Source organism: Oryzias latipes, chromosome 15 (assembly GCF_002234675.1).
Source record: "Oryzias latipes chromosome 15, ASM223467v1".
Lineage (NCBI taxonomy): Eukaryota > Metazoa > Chordata > Actinopteri > Beloniformes > Adrianichthyidae > Oryzias > Oryzias latipes.
Window position 1 is genome coordinate 29,611,324 of NC_019873.2, and position 19,940 is coordinate 29,631,263.

Genomic DNA, 19,940 nt, shown 5'->3' on the forward strand with positions numbered 1-19,940 from the left:
TGAAACAAATTGGGTTTATTAAAGCGGCCCTTGTAAAATGCAAAGCACCCACCTCCTCTACCCCACTCTCCAATTATCCACCTCCACCCCCCTCTTTTATTCTGTTCGCCGCCATCTTCAGCGTGGTAACATTTGTAAATGTCATCATCCCTAATTCAGCGGAGACAAAGCATGGCTTATCGGTTTAAGGGAAGCACATCGGGACGTGAAATTATTTTTAAGACCAAATGCCAAGAAAGCAGTGAAAAGGCCAGAACAGGACGGCTCGTTAGAGAGTCAGTTCATTAGTCAGCGCTTCCATGTGCGCGCACACGCACACACACACACACACATTGTCATGCAAAATGCAAGCTTTCAGTCTCTCCTGGCCCTACAGTATCCTGCTCATATTCAGGATTAGGCATGCTGCCCTTCAACTTTGGTTTGGGTTACCTCCACTCTTCTTCCTCCTCATCAGTGTTACTTACTTTAAATGTGACACTTGCAACAGCTTTAAACATGCAGAACACCAGGTTCTACTTTAGGATTGATGAATATCAAGTTGGATCCTAGACTTGTTCAGAAATGTCACCATTTCCACTAATCAAGTTCATCTTCCTGTGTATTTTTCATTCATCCATGAATCTTTTTTCCATGTCATCATCAAAGAATGACTTGATGATGATGATGATGATGTGACACACATGTGACATTAGAGCAGCCTGTCATCTCCAGAGCTTCTGCTAAACCGCAGAACAGCAGCAAAGCTCCCGTCTCCTGTACGTCCGTGTGCTCAAGCACACGTCTAGTTTCCGTCCAAAGCAGGTCTAATAAATAGACATGTGATGAAAAAGGTTAGCAAACTTTAAACGGTGCTCAACTGTTCAAATCTAGTATTTTATGCAGGGCTCCGTTTCCTTGAGCAGTTGTGCTGCAGTGGTGAACACTGTGACATACTCACACCCACCCTGAAGACTCTAAAACAACACGCCGCTAAAGTTCCAGAATGGAGGTCAGACCTGCGCCGTGGATCCACTCACTTGTTTTTGCCCCTTAAACTTCTGTGTTCCCAGAAAGCAGGGACGAACCAGAGGGGAGGGAGAGGGGAAAAGGGGGCGGGATGTGGGGCAGAGCACTGCAAAAGTGCAACCACTCATCTTCTTTCCAAGGCTGAAGAAGGTTTTCCCTCTGAGGTTTAACGCCAATCCACCCCACGCAAGCGCCGCTCCGTCACAACACGCGGCTCTCCGACAGAGCTGTTCACTCTACGCACCCCCGTTTGTGCCCCAAGTGGTTCCTTCCACTGTGCAGCGTCCTATTCATCACTCACCAAGCTGACCCCCCAGCGTCTCTCTCCTCCCATCTCCCCCTCCTCTCTCTGCTCCCCACATCTCTTTATGAAGCTAATGAGGGAAGGTGGGCCTCTCTTCATGGAGGGAGGGAGCAAACTCTGAGAGAGCGTTGCTCTGCATACCTGAGAACACCAAGCTTCACTCTGCAGACACAGAGAGGCAGCGTCCAGCCGGCCTCTGCAGTCGATCCAGAAACCTCTAAAGGAAAAGTCCAGCAGGCCGTGCTGCAGGACTAAGCTGTGAGGACCAGAACTGTTCTGGGGCTTCTGGCCGCAGGCCCGCAGATAGAGGGGTCCGCTCTGCCAGCCGTGGGGGGTTGTTGTGGCAACAAGACACAGAGTTCCAGTGAATGTGGAGTAAACCATGTGTCAAAACCCCAGAAGTAAACTTTTTGAATCTCTACACATGCCTGGACACCAGAGAAGATCACATGAGTCAACGGTTTGAAGTGGGAACATTTAAAGCCCTTAAGGCCCGCTGTGGGGTCACCAAGCCTCTGCGTGAAAACAGAGTTCTGCTGCCAGCGGGTGAAGCAGCTTTAGAGTAGAAGGGAAGGACTGGTGTTCCTGTGTTTTTCAGCAGGACTCCAGACATGCTGGTCAAAGGAAACCCTCGTTGTTGATTTTTCTCTCTACGTTAATGGCAAATTTGACATTTGTCTGAGTTTTACATAAAAACTGAGGTTTTTGACCCAACAGGTTCAAGCCACTGATGCAGACCAGGGAGAAAACGGCCGAGTTTTGTACAGAATCCTCTCTGGTAAGTCCTGTTGTCCTGCTGCCCCACTTATGTTTGACAGAATTTTACCACAAAGAAATGCAATTTCAGGAAAACGAAAGGACATGAGACATTTGTGGCCGGTTTAATTCCAAGGGAGAAGTTAGATTCTTTGTTTTTCTTCTCAAAGGTGATTGTTCTGGCTAAGATACTGGTTTCCATGATGATTAAATAACAAAATATTATTAAATAAAAGACAAAGAAAGTTCAGTTTTTCACAGTAAGTTAACAGCCAAAGAAGAAGCTGCACATTGAACCTGTTTGAGATCCTCAGAAAACAGGATTTCAGTTCATACCAGGATGTACTGGTTGATGTTGTCCACATTTTACTGGTAGTGTGTTGATGACATTAAGATAAATAAATGTGTTTTTGCTTCATTCTGTCCTTGTCTGTTTGCTGCTGTGGACCCATCCACGCCTGCAGGAAACAGCAACAACCTGTTCAGCATAGACAGACAGAGCGGACTGGTGACCAGAGGGCCGAAGGCTCTGGACAGAGAAACCAGCAGCTCCCATGTTCTGGAGGTGGAGGCCTACAACAGCGATGAGGGGAGCATGAGGAGCTCTGTGAGGGTGAGAAGAAACACAACCAGTCAGCTTTTACTCCAGGATTAATGTTATTATGATCACGGTGATGCGTTTTTTAGCCAAAATCATAAGATCAGTTTTCTAGGACATTGTTTCTGCAGGGCAGCAGGACTTCAATAGAAGTTGGAAGTTTTAAGAAAAAGCTTTTAAGAAAAAAAATTCTTAAAAAGCCTTAAGGCAACATTAGTTACTGCGTTTTTATCCAAAGCAGACGTCATGGCTGGAACTCTGTAGGTCAGCCTGTAAAAGCACAAACGTGTTTTCCTGCAGGTGATCGTTTATGTTGACGACGCCAACGACGAGTTTCCAGTTTTCACGCAGCAGCAGTACAACCGTCTGGGCCTTCGGGAGACCGCTGGGATCGGTACTTCTGTGATCGTGGTGCGCGCCACGGACCGAGACACCGGTGGGTCTGTGCTCACGTTTGCTCCACAGCTCCTGCACATGACACACGCTGACACTAGTGGGAGCTGTGACATTTACAAACATTTCTTCCTGTTTTTACCTTGTTATGTAAGAAAATGTCCTCAGTTTCTGGTATTTAAATTGCTGCTTTTCCACTGTTTCAACTTCCTCCGTTCACTTCCCGTGCTATTAAAGGGTTGCATAGCAACCAGATGACGCACATCGTGCTTTTACAGGCCTTTTCCAAAACATCAAAGCAGGCCTGAAACGCAAATAAACCACACGGAGAACAGCGCTGACGGATGCGTTCAGTAAAACGCTGTTGAGGACGTTTTGGTCTTTGCTCTGCTGGAACATCCAGTCCCTAAATCTGTTCAGCTTTGTCTTCATCTGTTCAGGTGATGGAGGAGCCGTTGCCTACCGCCTCGTCTCTGGCTCTGACCGCAAGTTTGAGGTGGATGTGAGCACTGGTCTGGTGACTACTGTGGACTACTTAGACTATGAGACTAAGACCACCTACACGATGAACGTCTCCGCCACCGACCAGGCCCCCCCGTTCCATCAGAGCTTCTGCATGGTGTACGTCACGTTACTGAACGAGCTGGACGAGGCCGTGGCCTTTTTATCTGGCGGCTACGAGGCCTCGGTTCGGGAGAACATTGCCACGGGGACGGAGGTCATTCAGGTGCGGGCCCAGTCTGCAGACAACCTCAACCAGCTGACCTACCGCTTTGACCCCGACACCTCCCCTGCAGCTCTGGCGCTCTTCAAGATCGACAGTGTGACGGTAAGTGGGGCAGCATCCTTCTGTTCCCCAAAGACCCACGTGTGTGTAAATGTCAGATCCATTAGCCAGGCAGGGATTTAACAACAGCTCCTTATCTGAAATTTGTTGTCAGTGTGATAAAAGAAAAGCTTTCTCTGTTTCAGGGCCGCATCACAGTGACGGGCCTGCTAGACAGAGAAAAGGGCGACTTCTACACCCTGACGGTTGTGGCTGATGATGGAGGGCCGAAAAAGGACTCCAATGTGGTACGTCACTGTACATTCTTGTTTTTTTAACCTCCATTTTCAGTCATTTATGTATTTTTAGACTGTTTGTGTATTCTGTTGTAGACACCTAATGACATGCCTCTTTTGTTCATTGCATTTCTCTCTGGATCTGTAGAAGGTAAGACTTGATCCTTTCCACAGTAGATCCAACATGAAACGTTCTGATCTGTGTTGTGAAAAGCTGTATGTTGTGTCTTTTTGTGGGGTTTTCTATGTGTGAGTCTTTGTTTACCGTTAAGGTCGACTCTGATCACCTGTGATGGGTCACTCTCATATTGTTGACAGGTGTCCATCACCATTCTGGATGAAAACGACAACAGTCCGGAGTTTGACATAACTTCAGATACCTCTGTGAGCATCCCAGAAGACACCCCCCTGGGCAAAAAGGTGGCGGTGGTCCTGGGGAGGGACAGAGACGCTGGTTTAAACGGACTGGTGAGGACTGAGGACGAACACGTGGCTCCTTCATTAGAGGAGAACGGCTGGTTTGATTTCTAGTTCTTCTTGTGCGATTGGGGTTTTTGGGGAAGCACTTGGTCCCACATGGGACCAAAGCAGGAAAGACGTGTCCCATGAAGCCAGGACCTTGTTGAGCTCCTGGAACCTCAGTGAACTCCAGGGGTTTGTTTTCAGGATGGAGGAGGATGAGACTACAGCTCATCAGCATGGTGTTCTGGTGTTTTGGTGGTTTTTATGACATCTAAAGCATGCTTAGTCAAACTGATGATCATGATAAAAACTCTGGTCAGGCCCTGAAGCTGACGGTAAACTAGCAGCTCTGCAGCTTCACCCATCAGAATAAAACCACTTAAAGGTCAAATTACGCCTAAATTTATCCCACTTAGTTTCTTTGAACATTTCAGAATGTTTCCATTGTTTTCACTTGTGTTTCTATTGGAGAAGACACAATTCTTTCATTAATGTCTTCAAATAACTTAAAATAGCTCTCGTCAGTTGAGCATTTCTCCTTTTATTATTATTCTTTCAAAGTACCCAAAGTATGAGAACATGTTTTGAATGAAAAAAATCTTCATTTATACAATCTTTGATTGTTTATTCTTCTGTAAAAAGTACTGAAGTGCTTGAAGTTAACTCTTCAAAGCTTAATCCATCAGCTGGATGCTTTGTGTCCACTTAAAGAATCTCTGATTTGACGTTTTATGTTCTTGTGGTTTGAAATAATATCTGTCGTTTTCGTCTCATGTTGGGTTTCCACTTTTGTTTTTTTAGGTGAATTTCACTCTGGTGGCTGGCAACATGCAAGATGTCTTCAAGATCAAGACGGTGAACAACACCTACGGGGAGGTTTTCCTCAACGCCCTTCTGGACAGAGAGTCTGTGGACCGATATTTACTGAGGGTCAGACAGGAAGTTTTGCTTTTTTCCACCTGTTTGCTTGGCTTTGTGTCTTCATCACATCTGCATCTGCAAAAAAACACATGACGACATGAAACAGGTTTTCCCTTTCTTTAGTTTTTATTTGAAATGACCGTAATTTGAGCTTTTCTCTGTTACGTTTGTCTCTTTCTAGGTTCTGAAGGAAAATATCTTTACTTTTACAACGTATCCTTGGTTGTTAATCTTCTCTAAAAATCATGAAATGCAACACATAAGATGCAGCTTAGATCAGATTTGTATTTTTTTTTATTTGTATATTATTTGATTACAAATAAGTGAAATTACTCTGAAATTAAGTTATTTTGACCAAGAAATGCACCATAAAGACACATTATCTGCTTCTAAAAATGTATGATTGTATTATTCAGAATATCGTGAAAAATGTAAGAATGATCATATTTTATCCGTGACATATTAATTCAGGATAAAGATGGTTGTTAAATCTGATAGGTGTTCCAGAACGGAGCGGGTCAGAACCTGGTCCTGGTGTCCTCATCAGGTGGACCGATCCTCCTCACAGTGTTCATGTGTTGTTGCAGGTGCGTGCCACTGATAATGGCACGCCTCCCAGGTACACGGACCACTCACTCACCATCAACATCCTGGATGTCAATGATAATGCTCCGGTGGTGGAGAGCCCGAGGGGCTACAACGTCAGTGTCAGCGAGGTAGGATCACAAGCCTTTGATCTCCTCACATTTCGCTCTTGGCTACCAGGTGTCAGACAACCAATGGTTGTCACTCAAAGGTTTGTTTTTTCTACTTTTGAAGAATGTTGGAGGAGGGACGTCGGTTCTCCGTGTGGTGGCTACTGACAGAGACATGGGCCCCAACGCCCTGCTTTCTTATTACATCACCAATGGGAACCAAGACCTGACCTTCCGCATGGACCGCATGACTGGAGAAATGGTGACGCGACCGGCTCCTCCTGACCGGGAACGCCAGCAGCAGTATGTGCTCACGGTTACGGTGGAGGATGACGGCACGCCACCTCTGTCGGTAAGATGTGGATCTCGGTGTTTCTCTGGATCGCTGAAGGCTTTGACTGAAGAGCAAGCTTCACTGTTTCGGTGTCAAACACCGTCTTTGATGGTTCCTGCGGCGTCTGCAAAAGCATCGTCTCTCATTTATGTTCAGGCGTTTCAGTCGGATCTTTTGTCATGTTAGCGTGACTGAGGTGCTCAGGGGCTTGAGGAGACGTCAAGTTTGGCGTGGGCGTGTTGATAGTAGTGGTCCTGGTTTGGAGGTGTGGGGCTGTGCTCTTTAGGATTCAGACTTCCATCATGTCCATCATTACACGGGTTTTGGACAACGCCAGGTTTCCACCTAATTTGATCACAAATACTTAAGAAAAAACTTTTTGCTAAATTCAGACCACAACAGATGATTCCCAAACAATGCAGCTTGTCTGATATTTCAGAGTTTTTGTCAAGGTTTGTTTCAGTTATTGATGGATGGGTGGATGGATGGATGGATGGATGGATGGATGGATGGATGGATGGATGGATGGATGGATGGAGGATGGATGGATGGATGGATGGATAACTGGATGGATGGATGGATGGATGGATGGATTACTGGATGGATGGATGATGGATGGAAGGATGATGGATGGATGGATGGATAACTGGATGGATGGATGGATGGATGACTGGATGGATGGATGGATGATGGAGGATGGATGGATGGATGGATAACTGGATGGATGGATGGATGGATGACTGGATGGATGATGGATGGATGGATGGATGGATGACTGGATGGATGATGGATGGATGATGGATGGAAGGATGATGGATGGATGGATGGATGGATGATGGAGGATGGATGGATGGATGGATGGATGGATGGATGGATAACTGGATGGATGGATGGATGGATAACTGGATGTATGGATGGATGGATGACTGGATGGATGGATGGATGATGGATGGAAGGATGATGGATGGAAGAATGAATGATGGATGGTTGGATGGATGGATGGATGGATAAATGATGGATGGATGGATAACTGGATGGGTGGATGGATGGATAAATAGATGGATGGATTTATGGTGGATGGAATAATGAATGATGGATGGATGGGTGGATGGATGGATGATGGATGGATGGATGGATGGATGGATGGATGGATGGATGGAAGGATGGATGGATGGAAGAATGAATGATGGATGGTTGGATGGATGGATGGATGGATAAATGATGGATGGATGGATAACTGGATGGATGGATGGATGGATAAATAGATGGATGGATGGATGGTGGATGGAATAATGAATGATGGATGGATGGGTGGATGGATGGATGATGGATGGATGGATGGATGGATGGATGGAAGGATGGATGGATGGGTGGATTGGTGGATGGATGGATGGATGGAAGGATGATGGATGGAAGAATGAATGATGGATGGTTGGATGGATGGATAAATGATGGATGGATGGATAACTGGATGGGTGGATGTATGGTGGATGGAATAATGAATGATGGATGGATGGGTGGATGGATGGATGATGGATGGATGGATGGATGGATGGATGGATGATGGATGGATGATGGATGGATGCGTGATGGTCATTCACTTGTTTTTACAGTAATGAAACCACAAATATAAAACCCCAAAAAGTATTAATTTAATTGTGAAAAATACCAAAACAGCTGCTTACAGATACGACTGTGAAAAACACAGGAAGCTCCTTGTTGTGTCAACAGGAAAACCCACATCATGGTTCCTAAATGTTACCTTATCTACAGACATTAAAGTATCTTTAGGTTCTTTAATGCTTTGAAAATAAAGGTTCTGTGTGCTTGGTTTGGTCTTCGTCTCCTGCTGTCTTGCTCTGTCTTCTGATGAAACGAAATATTCTGTTTCAATGTCAGATTCCTCTGAAGGCATGCGAGTAGAACAGCCTTGTGTAATCTGTGATGCCCCCTAGATAATAAGTTTAATCTGTCCTTGAATGGAAACAATTTTAGGAGAAACATTGATCTAAGAGGCAAGACACAAGGCTGAAAATCCCCGTTTTATTTCACAAGCTAAGAGAAACGGTTTTGAAAAAGGTTCAAACAAGTTCTGGTCTGAGCTGTGACACCAGCCTCCTGCAGCTCACGCGAGTACAGAGGAACGTCCCGAGCAAAGGAGTGAGAATAACATTCACAAAAACATAATCAACACAAATACTCAAGCCGAATATAAAAAGCCGGAGGACAGAATCCTCTGCTTTGATAAATCCACCTGGATGTCATCTGCAGTTGCTCTTCAGTCCACACAGATCCAGTCTGATATCACACATTAGTTGATCTCAGTCTGACTGCCACACATGTATTAACACATCCAAAGGAGAGCTGTAATGCTACTGACTGCTACTGAACGTATTAATACTCACTTTGGCACTTCAGTACTGAAAACAGGCAGAGCGGGAAATGTTTTCAGTTAAATGACACAAAGTAGAGAAGGTGTCAAAGCAGGGTCAAGAAAAACCCAAAACATTCAAAGGTAATTTAAAGCAAACATTTTCTACAAGTATTTCTGTGATTATTCTGCACTGCTGTGCTTCATTAAATATAAATGATAGTGACACGCCAGAGAAGGACAAGTTTGCCTTCAAAAAGGGCTGGTTTTAGGCTCCAAGCAGCCAAGAATGAAGTGACAGACGCACATTTCTGACCTCTGTGCAGCATTTCACCATCAAAACAACATTTTATTCTATTTCTACTGCATATTTCTGACATATAGACGACGGCCGGCTCCTCCAGCAGGCGTGGCTGGGTTACTGTGAAGAACTTTAGACCCCGCCCACATCAGCGCTCCACGTTGCAGGACGTCTCCGTCCTCAGCCGGGTTCCTCAGGAGCAGGACGGTCGTTCCCAGCATTCTGAGGAAATGTCTGAACAGAAAAAGCTCTAACCCTCTGCAGGTGGAGGTCAATGGAAAACGCCGCGGCGCTCCCTCCTGCCAGTCAGTCCCAGCAGAGGAGAGGCGGTGGCATCGCTGTTAGGACACAGAGAAGAGGAAGAGAATCGCAGCCCTTTTTTTAAAAATTCCACTTTGAGAGCGATGAACGAGGTTTCACTGCAGAAGGTCTGGGGATTCTGGGATGACGTCTGAAACAGAGAAGACGAGTCATGCACCCACACACATGAGCACGGAGACACCTCTGCTGGCAGGGGGCATAGTGGCACATATTCAACAACAACAAGACCTTTCCGTTTTCCTTTGATCGACATCGTAGATTAAACTTGCTGGATGGTTCCTGAACATTTTAGTTTGTTTCTGTTTTCTAGAAAAGCAGAAGAAAAAGCGTGTCGGTCTGCATTGCAACATGTTATAGTTAACAGGGAAGTGCGTCTTGTTAAATTCCGCAAAGCCAAAGTTCAGCAGACCACGAAAATGCGAAGCAGAAAACTGAAGTGTGAGTTCTGTCAATCAGGAAACGTTGTCTTTGCGAGTGTTTTTCTGCTAAGCATGTAAGAATAATAGAGAAATGCAGAAATGGTGGGGGAAACCCCCCCCAAACACCTTTGGATGATTGTAAATTCAAAATGACAGCCATATTTACTATTTTTATATCAAACTGAAACACTTCCACTTTCTAAAGAAGGTTTCAATTTAAATGTAGGAATACATTGTGCAACATTAGACAAATTTTAAAAGGACTATTTTGTGTGTCTGATGTAAATAAACCAGGAGGGTCGGTTTAACTCTTTGTAGAGTTTTGCTCTCCAAACTGTGCTGTGAAGGAAAATACTTTAGATTTAACTTTCAAGCAGACCAGGGAGAGTCTGTGAGAGGACTGGAAGGGTTCGATTTAGAGGCGTGAAAAATGACCTTAGAGGAAAAAGGGGCTGAGACTCCTCCCCCATCATCACCGTATGATGAACAAATGATGTGTGCCTCATCTCTTCAGACTAAATGCTGGATCTTCTCTGATTGCATCAGAATTACTACAACAGATTTTGAAATACTTGTACAAAGTACTTTTGCAAATACTTTCACTTTAAGAAAATGTATTAAGATTCTTTCTGAATGGATTTATGAAGCTGTGACTAAAGAAACTCTTCCATAAACGCATCGTGTTTTTGTCTTTAGCTTTAAATTCATTAACAGAGCAGGTTTGAAGTGTTTTATCTCTTTGTTTAGACTGAAGCAGATTGCTGCTGCACGCTGCTCCACAGCCGTTGTGTCCTTGTCCGTAAAATGTTTTTTTACAGATTTAGGGAAAAGGCCACAAAAGCTTCAAAAACTAACAGACTTTAGAGAAATGGGGGAACTTTCCACACAAACTCTTAATCTGCCTCCACACGTCTGCCTGGATTAGATGAGATGAGATTAAAAACAGATTATGAGAGGTTATTGATTGTATTAGTATTTTGCTAAAGACGCTACAGATGTGTGTGTAAGGGAAAAAAACGGGTACCTGTGTTGTAAAAGGCAGGTTAGGCGGACTGAAATGGTGGACAACAGGTGATTCAGGAGTTTTTGAGAGCTTAGCTGAGGCTCAGAATCAGAGGGAGGTCATCTGACACAGAGTGGGAGAACGAGCATGCTTTTATACTGGGGATCTGAGTGGGAGGTGGAACTCCGCCCAGCTTAGGGATCCTGATTGTTCAAAAAAGGATCAAAGGACGGAAAACCGCGTTTATGTGCGTTTATGTGCGTTTACAGAGACTTTTCACTGGAAGGGTGGTCGTCTGAACGCGCCATGCCGAGGCCGGTGTGTGTAGCTTCTCCTGGAGAACACCTTACCTTCAGATGGGAAGAACACGTCCCCATGTGCAGGGGGGGACAGGGGGGTGCCGGGGTCAGACAGCAAATGGCATCCGGTATCGGACGTCTGTCTGGTCATGATCTGGGACACGGTGCGGCTCTTTGCATGCGGCAGCTCCCCCAGAAAGACCGGGTTCTCGTGACCTTGACCCTCACTGAACACAGACGAGACAGAAGTGAGAATCAGCCAGTCTTTGGAAACTCGGCTGGTCAACAGCCGTGGTTTCCGTGGTGCAAAAAGGCTGAAGATGTGCACACGTTCCAGGGTTGAGTCATGAGAAAATCTCCCTCTGAAAGCCTGAAAATGGACTTTCTACAACAGAAGCCTTCCTCCTGCTTCACTTTCTAAGGATGTCCATACTAGAAGATGTTCTTTAAAACCGACTTTTGTGTCAGAAGTATTTTAATTACAGTGTTAGCTCATTATATCGCGGTTTGCCTTTCACGGTTTCACTGTTTTTGCAGATTTTTTTCAGTGTAAATTTGTATGCCTTTTTTTAAACAACAGAATGTGTCCTGATTGGCTCTAGACCTTGTCAATCAATCTCCTCCATGCCGTGTCTCCTGTACAGAATGTATTCAGTTTGTCACATTTACATACAGATCAGTTTTTTTTTTCAATAAACATTTGAACTTTCAGAGTTTAAACAAGAGAGAAAAGTGTGAAAATGTTCATATGTCTCTGGGAAAAGTGGATAAAGTGAGGGGTTTACAGCCTTAAAACATTTTTACTAAACACAATCCTACTTTGCAGATTTGACCTATGGCAGCTTATTTTTAGAGCGTAACCCCGAATAACGGATCAATGAGGGACCGCTGTAACAAAGTGAGGTGTCCATGCAAAGCTACAGCTCTGTGTGGGATCAGACTGTGGGAAAACGTACCTGTCCATCCTCACCAGCTCCTGACCACCTGGGAGAGAGGAAACAGGAAATGGGCCATTGTGAGTGTGAATGTGCTTCCTACAGTGTAAAATACAGTTGATCTGCTTTACTGACAGGAAAGGCTTCAGACCAAACACTATGGGAACTTTTCATACCCACAGATGATGGAACTGAACGCGTGTGATACGTACGTCTGCCTGACTGCGAGTTCTGCCTCTGCTTGTAGACCAGCACCAGAACCAGGGGCAGAGAGAGCAGGGCCAGTATGCAGGCGGCCAGGGCCAAGGCCACGGGCACGGAGCCTGCAAAGCAGCAGGGGGTCAAACAAACCGACATCTGACACGCCGTCCGGCCAAAGGGAGTCAGGATTCGTACCTTCAGGCGGGGAAAGATCCCAGACGGTGCAGTTTGGAGACCCTGCTTTCCCTGTACAGAGACATCATCAGATGGGGCATTAGTTGAGGGACAGAGATGGTGTGCTATGTGACACTATGGCGTGTGCTTACATGGAGTCACGTGGAGGATGAGATGGCTGTGGGAGCTCTGCTCTACAGTCAAATGCTTGTTTTCATTCTTGATGTCCAGCAGCAGGCAGCAGTACCGGCCCTGGTCTGCACTCGTCACGTTGTGGAGGGTGACCCACATGTGGTCTCCTGTGTGTCCGAAATCCAGCCCCGCCCCCACGGTCTGGTTTTTGCCTGGATGATGGGGGTTTGTGTTTCGTGGGCCAGTATTTTTCTGACAGCGTTCGTCACTGTGGGGTGTGAAGAGCCAGCTTCTCGCCAGCACATCCTTGGGGTACTTGGTGTCCCCCTTCTGGGCACAAACCAGTTTAGCATTTGAACCCTGAGGACAGTAGTAGTGCAGGTGGGGGACAGAAACTCCCAGTGTTGAGTGGGTTTGATGCGTCTCAACTTTGGCTGCAGAAAGAAAAGACATATTTGGAAGAACTTGATTAGCTTACAAGAATTAATTCTATATTTTAATGTAAATAACCCATTTGTCCATTTGCTAGATTAGAATAGATTAAAATATTGAAAACAGGATAAAGTAATTTTATAAAACACACGATAAACAGAATTAACCAAAAGGGCAAGACCCCTCATGCTACTGCCTAACTATGTAGTCTGGGTCCCCCTGTGCCGGTCCCCAGCCCGGATAAAATACAGCGTTGTATCAGGAAGGGCATCCGGCGTAAAAATCTCTACCCAGCCGCCTGTGAGGATGAGTGGAAGCTGCTTCGATGTGGCGACTCCTGACGGAAGGTGAACATTTAGCCGATGAAGTACGTTTCTGGCCTGTGGCCTGAAACCAGAGCGCCTGGAGGAAACCTGGAGAGCATGCAAACTCCACACACAAAGAGCCAGTGGGGATTCAAAAACCTAAAAGCCTCCGTTTTCGCTGTTCAGGCCTGAAAAAAGCAGTTTAAGATGCAAAGTTGAGTGTTTACGGCAGAAAAAGTTCATCAGATGACCTCTTTAAAAGTATGATTTATTTTCTACATGTCTGCAATAAATTTGAATATGTGCAGTTATTCATCTTTACATCCAAAAAAACAAAACAGCTCTTAGATGTAAACATGTGTTGATGTGGGAAATGTTAGCCTAATTAAGTAAAAATCCCTTAAAAGTCCATTTCCATGAAAATGAGCACCTAACCAACGTCGCTGCCTGTTACTGGAGTCACGAGGAGCAGTGACCACACTGCAGTTGTAACCTATAATTAAACAAACATTTGCTTTTTGATGCCATCATTCTGCTGGCTCCATTGCAAAGCTGATTTGGGCCTGTGAGTGGCTAATTTGTTTCTAATTCTGTATATTCAAACTGCGGTTAAAAACACTGCAGAGTCTGCTGACTAAAGCAAATAAACCCGCCTCCTGTGGGGACTGAAGGGCCTGTTTTTATCTGCTGCAAATTCCAGAACTCCATATTTAACAGGGCATAAATTGCTGTTGTTGAGGCGACTTTACATCTCACTGACTGCAGGGTGACAATGTCAGGCTTTGGCTGTACCATGACACAGATTAGCTGCACCAATATTTTACACTCAGGAAACCAACAAGACAGCTGTGAGACACTTGCTTCATGTTGCACAAACTCCCTCTGTCACTCACACATCCAGCCACATCCTGTTCTGACTTCTTCACTGAGCAGAAGTAAAATGCTTCTCAGATTTTCTATTGACTAGACTTTAAGCAAATGTGTCATCACAATGACACAACTAAAGTAACTAAACTATTTCCTCCTGCAAACTCACGACCTCTCCCAAATGCGTTCACACGATCGCAGCCTGGCCATCTCAAACCCAAGGACGCCTCTTCAGCCGTGCAGCCTCTTATTTGCAGCGTGTGGTGCAGAATCTGGATATCTACATGCTGCAAAGACGGCAGGCAGGTGCTGGTGAATGAGTGAATTACCAGCATGTGTGGGCGTGGACGGCACCTACAGAGAAGTGTGCCAGCATACAGACTTGCAGAGTTGGCAGTATGGGTATGAGCACATATGTAAACGTGAGGTGGGGGGGGGAATCAGTGCCTTGTTGTAGGAGTGGACTTCCTTCCTGAGTTGTCCCAGAACACAAACACGTGGGAGTTTAAAGGTCCTGCCTGGTCTGAACGAGCAGAAGTTCATTAATCATCTTAGAAATTATCGTCTGAGGGAGACCCTTGGTCTCCAACACTAATCCACGCTTTTATAACATCTAGGATAGATTATTGGAATGATCTTCTCTCTGGTCTTAAGAAAAGTACTATCAACCGGCTGCAGCTTGTTCAAAACTCGGCTGAACGCCTTTTAACCAGAGAGGAGCACATGCCTCTGATTTTAAAATCTTTGGACTGAATCCCAGTCTGCTTTAGGATCCATTTTAAGGTTCTTTTATTAGTTTATAAAAGTTTAAATGGAACTGCCCCCCCCCACCCCCACCCCCACCCTTATTTTTATCAGATCTACTTTTAGTTGATGACCGTCCCAGAGCCCTCAGGTCTGCTGGCGGTCCCAAAGGTCAGAACTAAAACCCACGGCGAGGCATCACTTCAGCGCCTTAGAACCACCTGAGGACGTGAGGCCTTCATCCACTAAGAAAAAAATGAAAAAGCATCTTTTTAGGAAAGCTTTTGCATAGTTTTTACTTGTAAACATGTTTTCATTTGATTTCATAAATCTTATTAATTATTTCAATTTATTTTGATTGTTCTGGTGGGGTGTGTGTGCTGGTTTTTTATGTGTTTTTATTATTTATTTTTTATTAGTAGTAGTAGTATTTTTACTATGTTTACTATTTTAATTACTCTTTTTTTTATCTTACTAATATCTCTTTTACTAAAGGAAGCACTTTGAGATGCTCTGTAGCAGGAAAAGTAAAATTCAATTCAAATAAATTTGAATAGAATTGGATCCCAGCTTCTCTCCAGACGGTTTCTGACCGTCGGGGTTCATTTGTGGATTTCTTTCTTGATAAATGAATAAAATATCTCATCCTACAAGGCAAACATGAATACATACCCATTACTGAGTGTCAAACTGCTGTCAAATCTTTACTGTAACATGACCGACTAAAGCAGAAGCTGAAGATTTCTCAACATGTAAATAATGAAGGAATCTGAACACAGGAACAGAAGTTTGTTCTGGCTCGTCATTGGCCTGGTTTTCCACCATCATCATCGTGTTTTTAGCTCAGAGATCCCAGCATCTCTGTTTCCACACAGCTGAACTCTGTGAGGAGCCCTTCAAGTCGGCTTCAACCAGGAAGTTCAGACGCTGTTTTCTTCTCTGTGTTGATACAAGATTCAGGAAATCCAGTAGCTGGACGACCTTTGCCCTTTGATTAGTCGCGGGTGTTTGTACGCTGCTATGTGTGCTTCCTGTGTGAAAAAGTGTCAGAAATGTAAAGTAGTGCTGAGTTCCTGTGAGTGCAGCTGAACTCTCTGCTGCCTCGGCACGTCAGGAAAAGCAATAGGAAGAGCAGAGGGTGATTAAGGTGATACTGTTCACCTCCGGCTGTTCCCGCCTCGGTGTTTGGACAATGGAGAGGAAGCCGTTCTCCTCTCCTGTTTCAGACCCTCCCTGCCCCTCTTTTCTAACAGTCTGGTCTTCATTCTTCTCATTTCTGCGTAGGGGAGGACTCTCAGGCAGATGAGACAGTCAAAAGTTCAAACAGAAGTCTGATATTTGACTTTTAGAGCCAGGAATCTCGGAGGAAATGAATCCCTGCTTGAGAAGAACTTGTCCAGGAGTGCGGTTTGATGTGGCAATAGGCGAGGAAGGAGTCCCAGCTTTGTGGAGTGTCCTGAACAGGCGTCTTTGGCGTAAACATGCCACAAGTGCGTTTGGCTCAACGCTTCTAAGTTTTCACTTGCGGTCTGTTCAGCCCCCCGAGGCCCCAGACCCTCCCTTTGTTGCTCACTGCCACCTGTTTCTACCCCGCTCAGGCCTTCACTCTTTGCTTTTGGTCATTTTAATTTAGAGCTCTGTCATCTCTGTAAACCAACACTTTTCTCCCCCAAAGTCATAAACACATCCATTCTCCTCAAAAGGAAACCCGCATAGAATCATGTCTTACAGCAAAAGCCAAACATTTCTGTAGCAACTTCGGCCACACACAGCAAACAGGAAGTGTTTGAATGTGATATTTGGATGCCTTGAAAGAAAAGGAAGTGGCTTACTGACAGCAGCTCGCCGTGTTTACCAGTCCACGCCGCCTGGGTGAACCGCTCTAACTCTCAAAGTTGCGCTGGTTTAGTGGAAAAGCTCTCAGGCTAAATTCTCCTCTCCAAAGTGAGACGTCATGTTTGCAAACTACCTCAACTTCGTTTAGAACGCCATGAAGCAGAAGAAAAGCAGCCACTCCCACGTCTGCTGGTTAACTTCTCTTCACGGTGGTTGAAAGTTCCACAATCAGAGGACTCCAGGCTCCAAGCTCTTCAAAAAACCACGAGTCCTGGGGGGCAAACTCTTGCCCACGGCGTGAAGGTCGTTTGTGGTGAACTCATTTATCTCTCTCGCCTTCAAAGCTGCTCCAAATGCACAGACCTTCAGCGGGGCCAGCCCCAGAAAAAAACTGATGAGTGATTCACACGAGGAGCATGTCAGACGCTGACTTCACGTCTGCACCCGTCAGTGACAGCGACCTGAGAAACCTGCATCCTCATAAAGATCTGCTCCTTCAGGAGATCAATGTGCGCCCCACCCAGCCACAGGAAAGGAGGCCCGGTTCTGCCGCGTATTGACCATGTTTTGACTGCAGCCATTGTCTTCGGCGAGGAACCGGCAGCTTATCTGAGAGGAAAAGAGTCAGTGATTACAGCTGGGTTTCCCTCCAGACTGAAAATCCTCTGGTAGCAGCAGAAAAGCAGCTGTTTTCATCACAGGCTGAAAAGGAGGAAACTTCTCCAAAAAGAGGATGTAAGACCTGCAGCAAGCAGCTGCTCTGCTGCCAGGCTGAGCTAAAAGAGACGCTCTGCACTGAAAGAAGTTCAGCATTCCATGGAAACTTCAGCTCAGAGCATCAGCCAACAGTTTGGCTTAAAGGAACAGTTTGGAGGAAGCTTATCTAAACAGCTTTAGCCTGATAAAGCCCGGGGGGGGGGGGTCTGTAAAAACCTGCAGCAATTCAAGTTACTGAAGACAGAAGTTGAAGGCCGCGGTTTGCGTGTCTTGTCTGAACTGTGCGTGGCTTTAATGCGGGTTAATGCGCCAACGACAGTCGGGGGGGGGGGGGGGGGGGGGGGCTTTAAAAGAGACGGGCTCGCGCCAGATGTTTTCCTTCAGACAAAAAACGCAGGAGAAATGCCGCCTGGCTGCGCGCAACCCGAGCAGCGTCCAGACGCGCAGCAGCTGTTTGTGGAAGCAGCCTTTGATCCGCAGGAACCCGAACCCGCAGCTCCACAACTCTAGACTCTAACGGCCTGAAAAAGTCTCTACTTTCAGTCAGATTGTCAGTAAAGTGGATCGCAGCAGCTTAGAAGGTTCTGCCACAAACCTGCAGCTGAGGCCCAAAGGATCCACAACATCCAAAAGGTCCGAGCGGTGCGTCCCTGCTCCATCATGGCCGACAGACGGCGACGCCAGCGGGGGCTGCGCGGGGGTGTCCGGGCTTTGGTCAGGCGGCTCCTCACTTCACACAGTCGATCTGCGGCGGATGACAGCCTCTGACTTTACGAGCTTTCGTGGCACGTTTCTGCTCCGACGCAGCGGAACATGCGCGCTTTAGGGAGGGAGAGAGGGAGGGAGGGAGGGGGGAGCGTTCCTCCCTGCTGTCAATCTCCCCACCCCCGACACTTTAGTAAACAAAAGTTACGCTTCTGTTTTTCCACAAGTCCGTAGAAATACATCTAGTACAGAATGAGCTACTTTCATCAGTAAAACACCTTTTATAGTAGTTATGAAACAAAGGATTCACATCATAATGCATGAATAAAAATGATAGACTGGAGTTTAAGGAACTGACCCCTGGGGGCCGTGGCCCCTAGGCTCCAATTCCGCAGCCCAGGTTTTTTTTAGATTGTATCATAACTGCGTTCTGGATTAAATGAAGGATGTTTACCATCAGCTGTTTGTCTGCGTCATTCTCAGGCTCTCAAAACGGGAATTGTTTCTGGCAGATCCTATAGCATCAGAGGAATGCGTTGCATTGTATTGCGTTTTATTAAATACTATTTCAAATGTTGGGAGGTAATTATTTCTTCCATGTGTTTCACTTTCACATAAACGATCACTTTGGCGCCAAACAACCTCCGGGTTCAGAGCCTGTTGGTCCTTTTGTAGCAGTGGGAGGGGCCGGGCAGGTTAGCCCGGTTAGACTGGAGTTTTCCTGAGTTTCATCCGTGGAAGTGTTAGTATTAAGGCTGTAACCATTCATTTTAACAATGATTCGATTTAAATCAGTATTTGTGGTTGATGATCCAATTCGTAGTAGATATTGATTAATGTTGATCGATCCGATTGGATCAGATCCTCTGTCCTAAAGTGGATCCAGATCCTCTGTCCTAAAGTGGATCCAGATCCTCTTGATCCAAACTTCCAGCAGTGAGACTCAGACAGAAATTCCTGCTACTGAACAGTTTTCCAGATTCTTGGATTTCTTCCAGATCATCAAGTTAATGAAATCTGTGTCCAAACCAACAAGTAAACTAGAATGAATGTCAAATCCATTCACATGTTAGTTTCCTAAAGTTCACCACTGTTGTTTTTCCACATCCAAAGAATCCAAAGGGAACATTCTTAGAACATTCTAGACACTGGATGGTCACATGACTTTAGTCAAAGTCTGTCCACACATTGGACTGGAATGATGGACTGATGTCTGCTGTGATTGGTCGGTTTTACCTTAGAGACACATAAATCTATTGTACCTCAATCCAGATGGGATTTTCCAACATTGATTAGCGATTTGTCTAATTTTGAAACGATTTTTTAACAGCTTGCCTCAGACAGATAGAGCTGGTTGGAATGTAGGAAAAGAAATCGATTCACCTAATCTTTAACCTTTTGCTGCTTCTGCCTCTTGTCTCTTTAATTTATTTAAAGACCCACAACAGTAAAAATGGTGTTTTGGGTGTTTTTAACATGTTCTTGTGGCATTTTTCTGATGATGCATATAAATTTGGACAATTAGGCTCAAAATAGTTTTTTTCTGAATATTTCTTTAATCAAATAATTATGAATCAGGAGTAGATGGAAAAATATGGTTTGAAAAGATCGTATTTGTGACATAGAAAATACTCTGGGCGGGGCC

The 19,940-nt window shown here is 45.3% G+C and overlaps 2 protein-coding genes across 4 annotated transcripts in view; one reads left to right on the forward strand and one right to left on the reverse strand.

Annotated features, from left to right (window-relative positions):
* cdh23 (cadherin related 23) overlaps window positions 1-19,940 on the forward strand; it is a 178,854-nt gene that overhangs the window by 141,733 nt on the left and 17,181 nt on the right. For 2 of the 3 annotated variants that reach the window (XM_023963384.1, XM_023963386.1), the window contains exons 28-37: window positions 2,030-2,090; window positions 2,533-2,681; window positions 2,967-3,102; window positions 3,500-3,888; window positions 4,032-4,133; window positions 4,270-4,272; window positions 4,440-4,589; window positions 5,385-5,513; window positions 6,092-6,220; window positions 6,324-6,551. In XM_023963384.1, coding sequence (XP_023819152.1) covers window positions 2,030-2,090; window positions 2,533-2,681; window positions 2,967-3,102; window positions 3,500-3,888; window positions 4,032-4,133; window positions 4,270-4,272; window positions 4,440-4,589; window positions 5,385-5,513; window positions 6,092-6,220; window positions 6,324-6,551 — 1,476 coding nt within the window. The remainder of the gene's footprint in view (window positions 1-2,029; window positions 2,091-2,532; window positions 2,682-2,966; window positions 3,103-3,499; window positions 3,889-4,031; window positions 4,134-4,269; window positions 4,273-4,439; window positions 4,590-5,384; window positions 5,514-6,091; window positions 6,221-6,323; window positions 6,552-19,940) is intronic. The other variant, XM_023963385.1, reaches the window with a different exon arrangement.
* On the reverse strand, window positions 8,164-18,417 carry vsir (V-set immunoregulatory receptor). The gene is made up of 7 exons (XM_004077579.4): window positions 18,186-18,417; window positions 12,710-13,123; window positions 12,579-12,629; window positions 12,395-12,505; window positions 12,204-12,231; window positions 11,299-11,474; window positions 8,164-9,656 (listed from the first exon to the last, which is right to left on the reverse strand). Exons 1-7 carry the CDS (start codon window positions 18,250-18,252, stop codon window positions 9,622-9,624), a joined length of 882 nt encoding a protein of 293 aa, XP_004077627.1. The 5' UTR covers window positions 18,253-18,417; the 3' UTR covers window positions 8,164-9,621.

What these genes read in the sequence shown, in the direction of transcription:
- vsir (XM_004077579.4), bottom strand. Translation starts at nt 18,252, where the DNA reads ATGATGGAGCAGGGACGCACCGCTCGGACCTTTTGGATGTTGTGGATC. An exon ending in GGATCTTTCCCCGCCTGAAG is followed by an intron (nt 12,506 to 12,578) that starts GTACGAATCCTG and finishes GCTGCTTTGCAG; the next exon opens with GCTCCGTGCCCGTGGCCTTG. An exon ending in GAGCTGGTGAGGATGGACAG is followed by an intron (nt 11,475 to 12,203) that starts GTACGTTTTCCC and finishes GTCTGTGTTCAG; the next exon opens with TGAGGGTCAAGGTCACGAGA.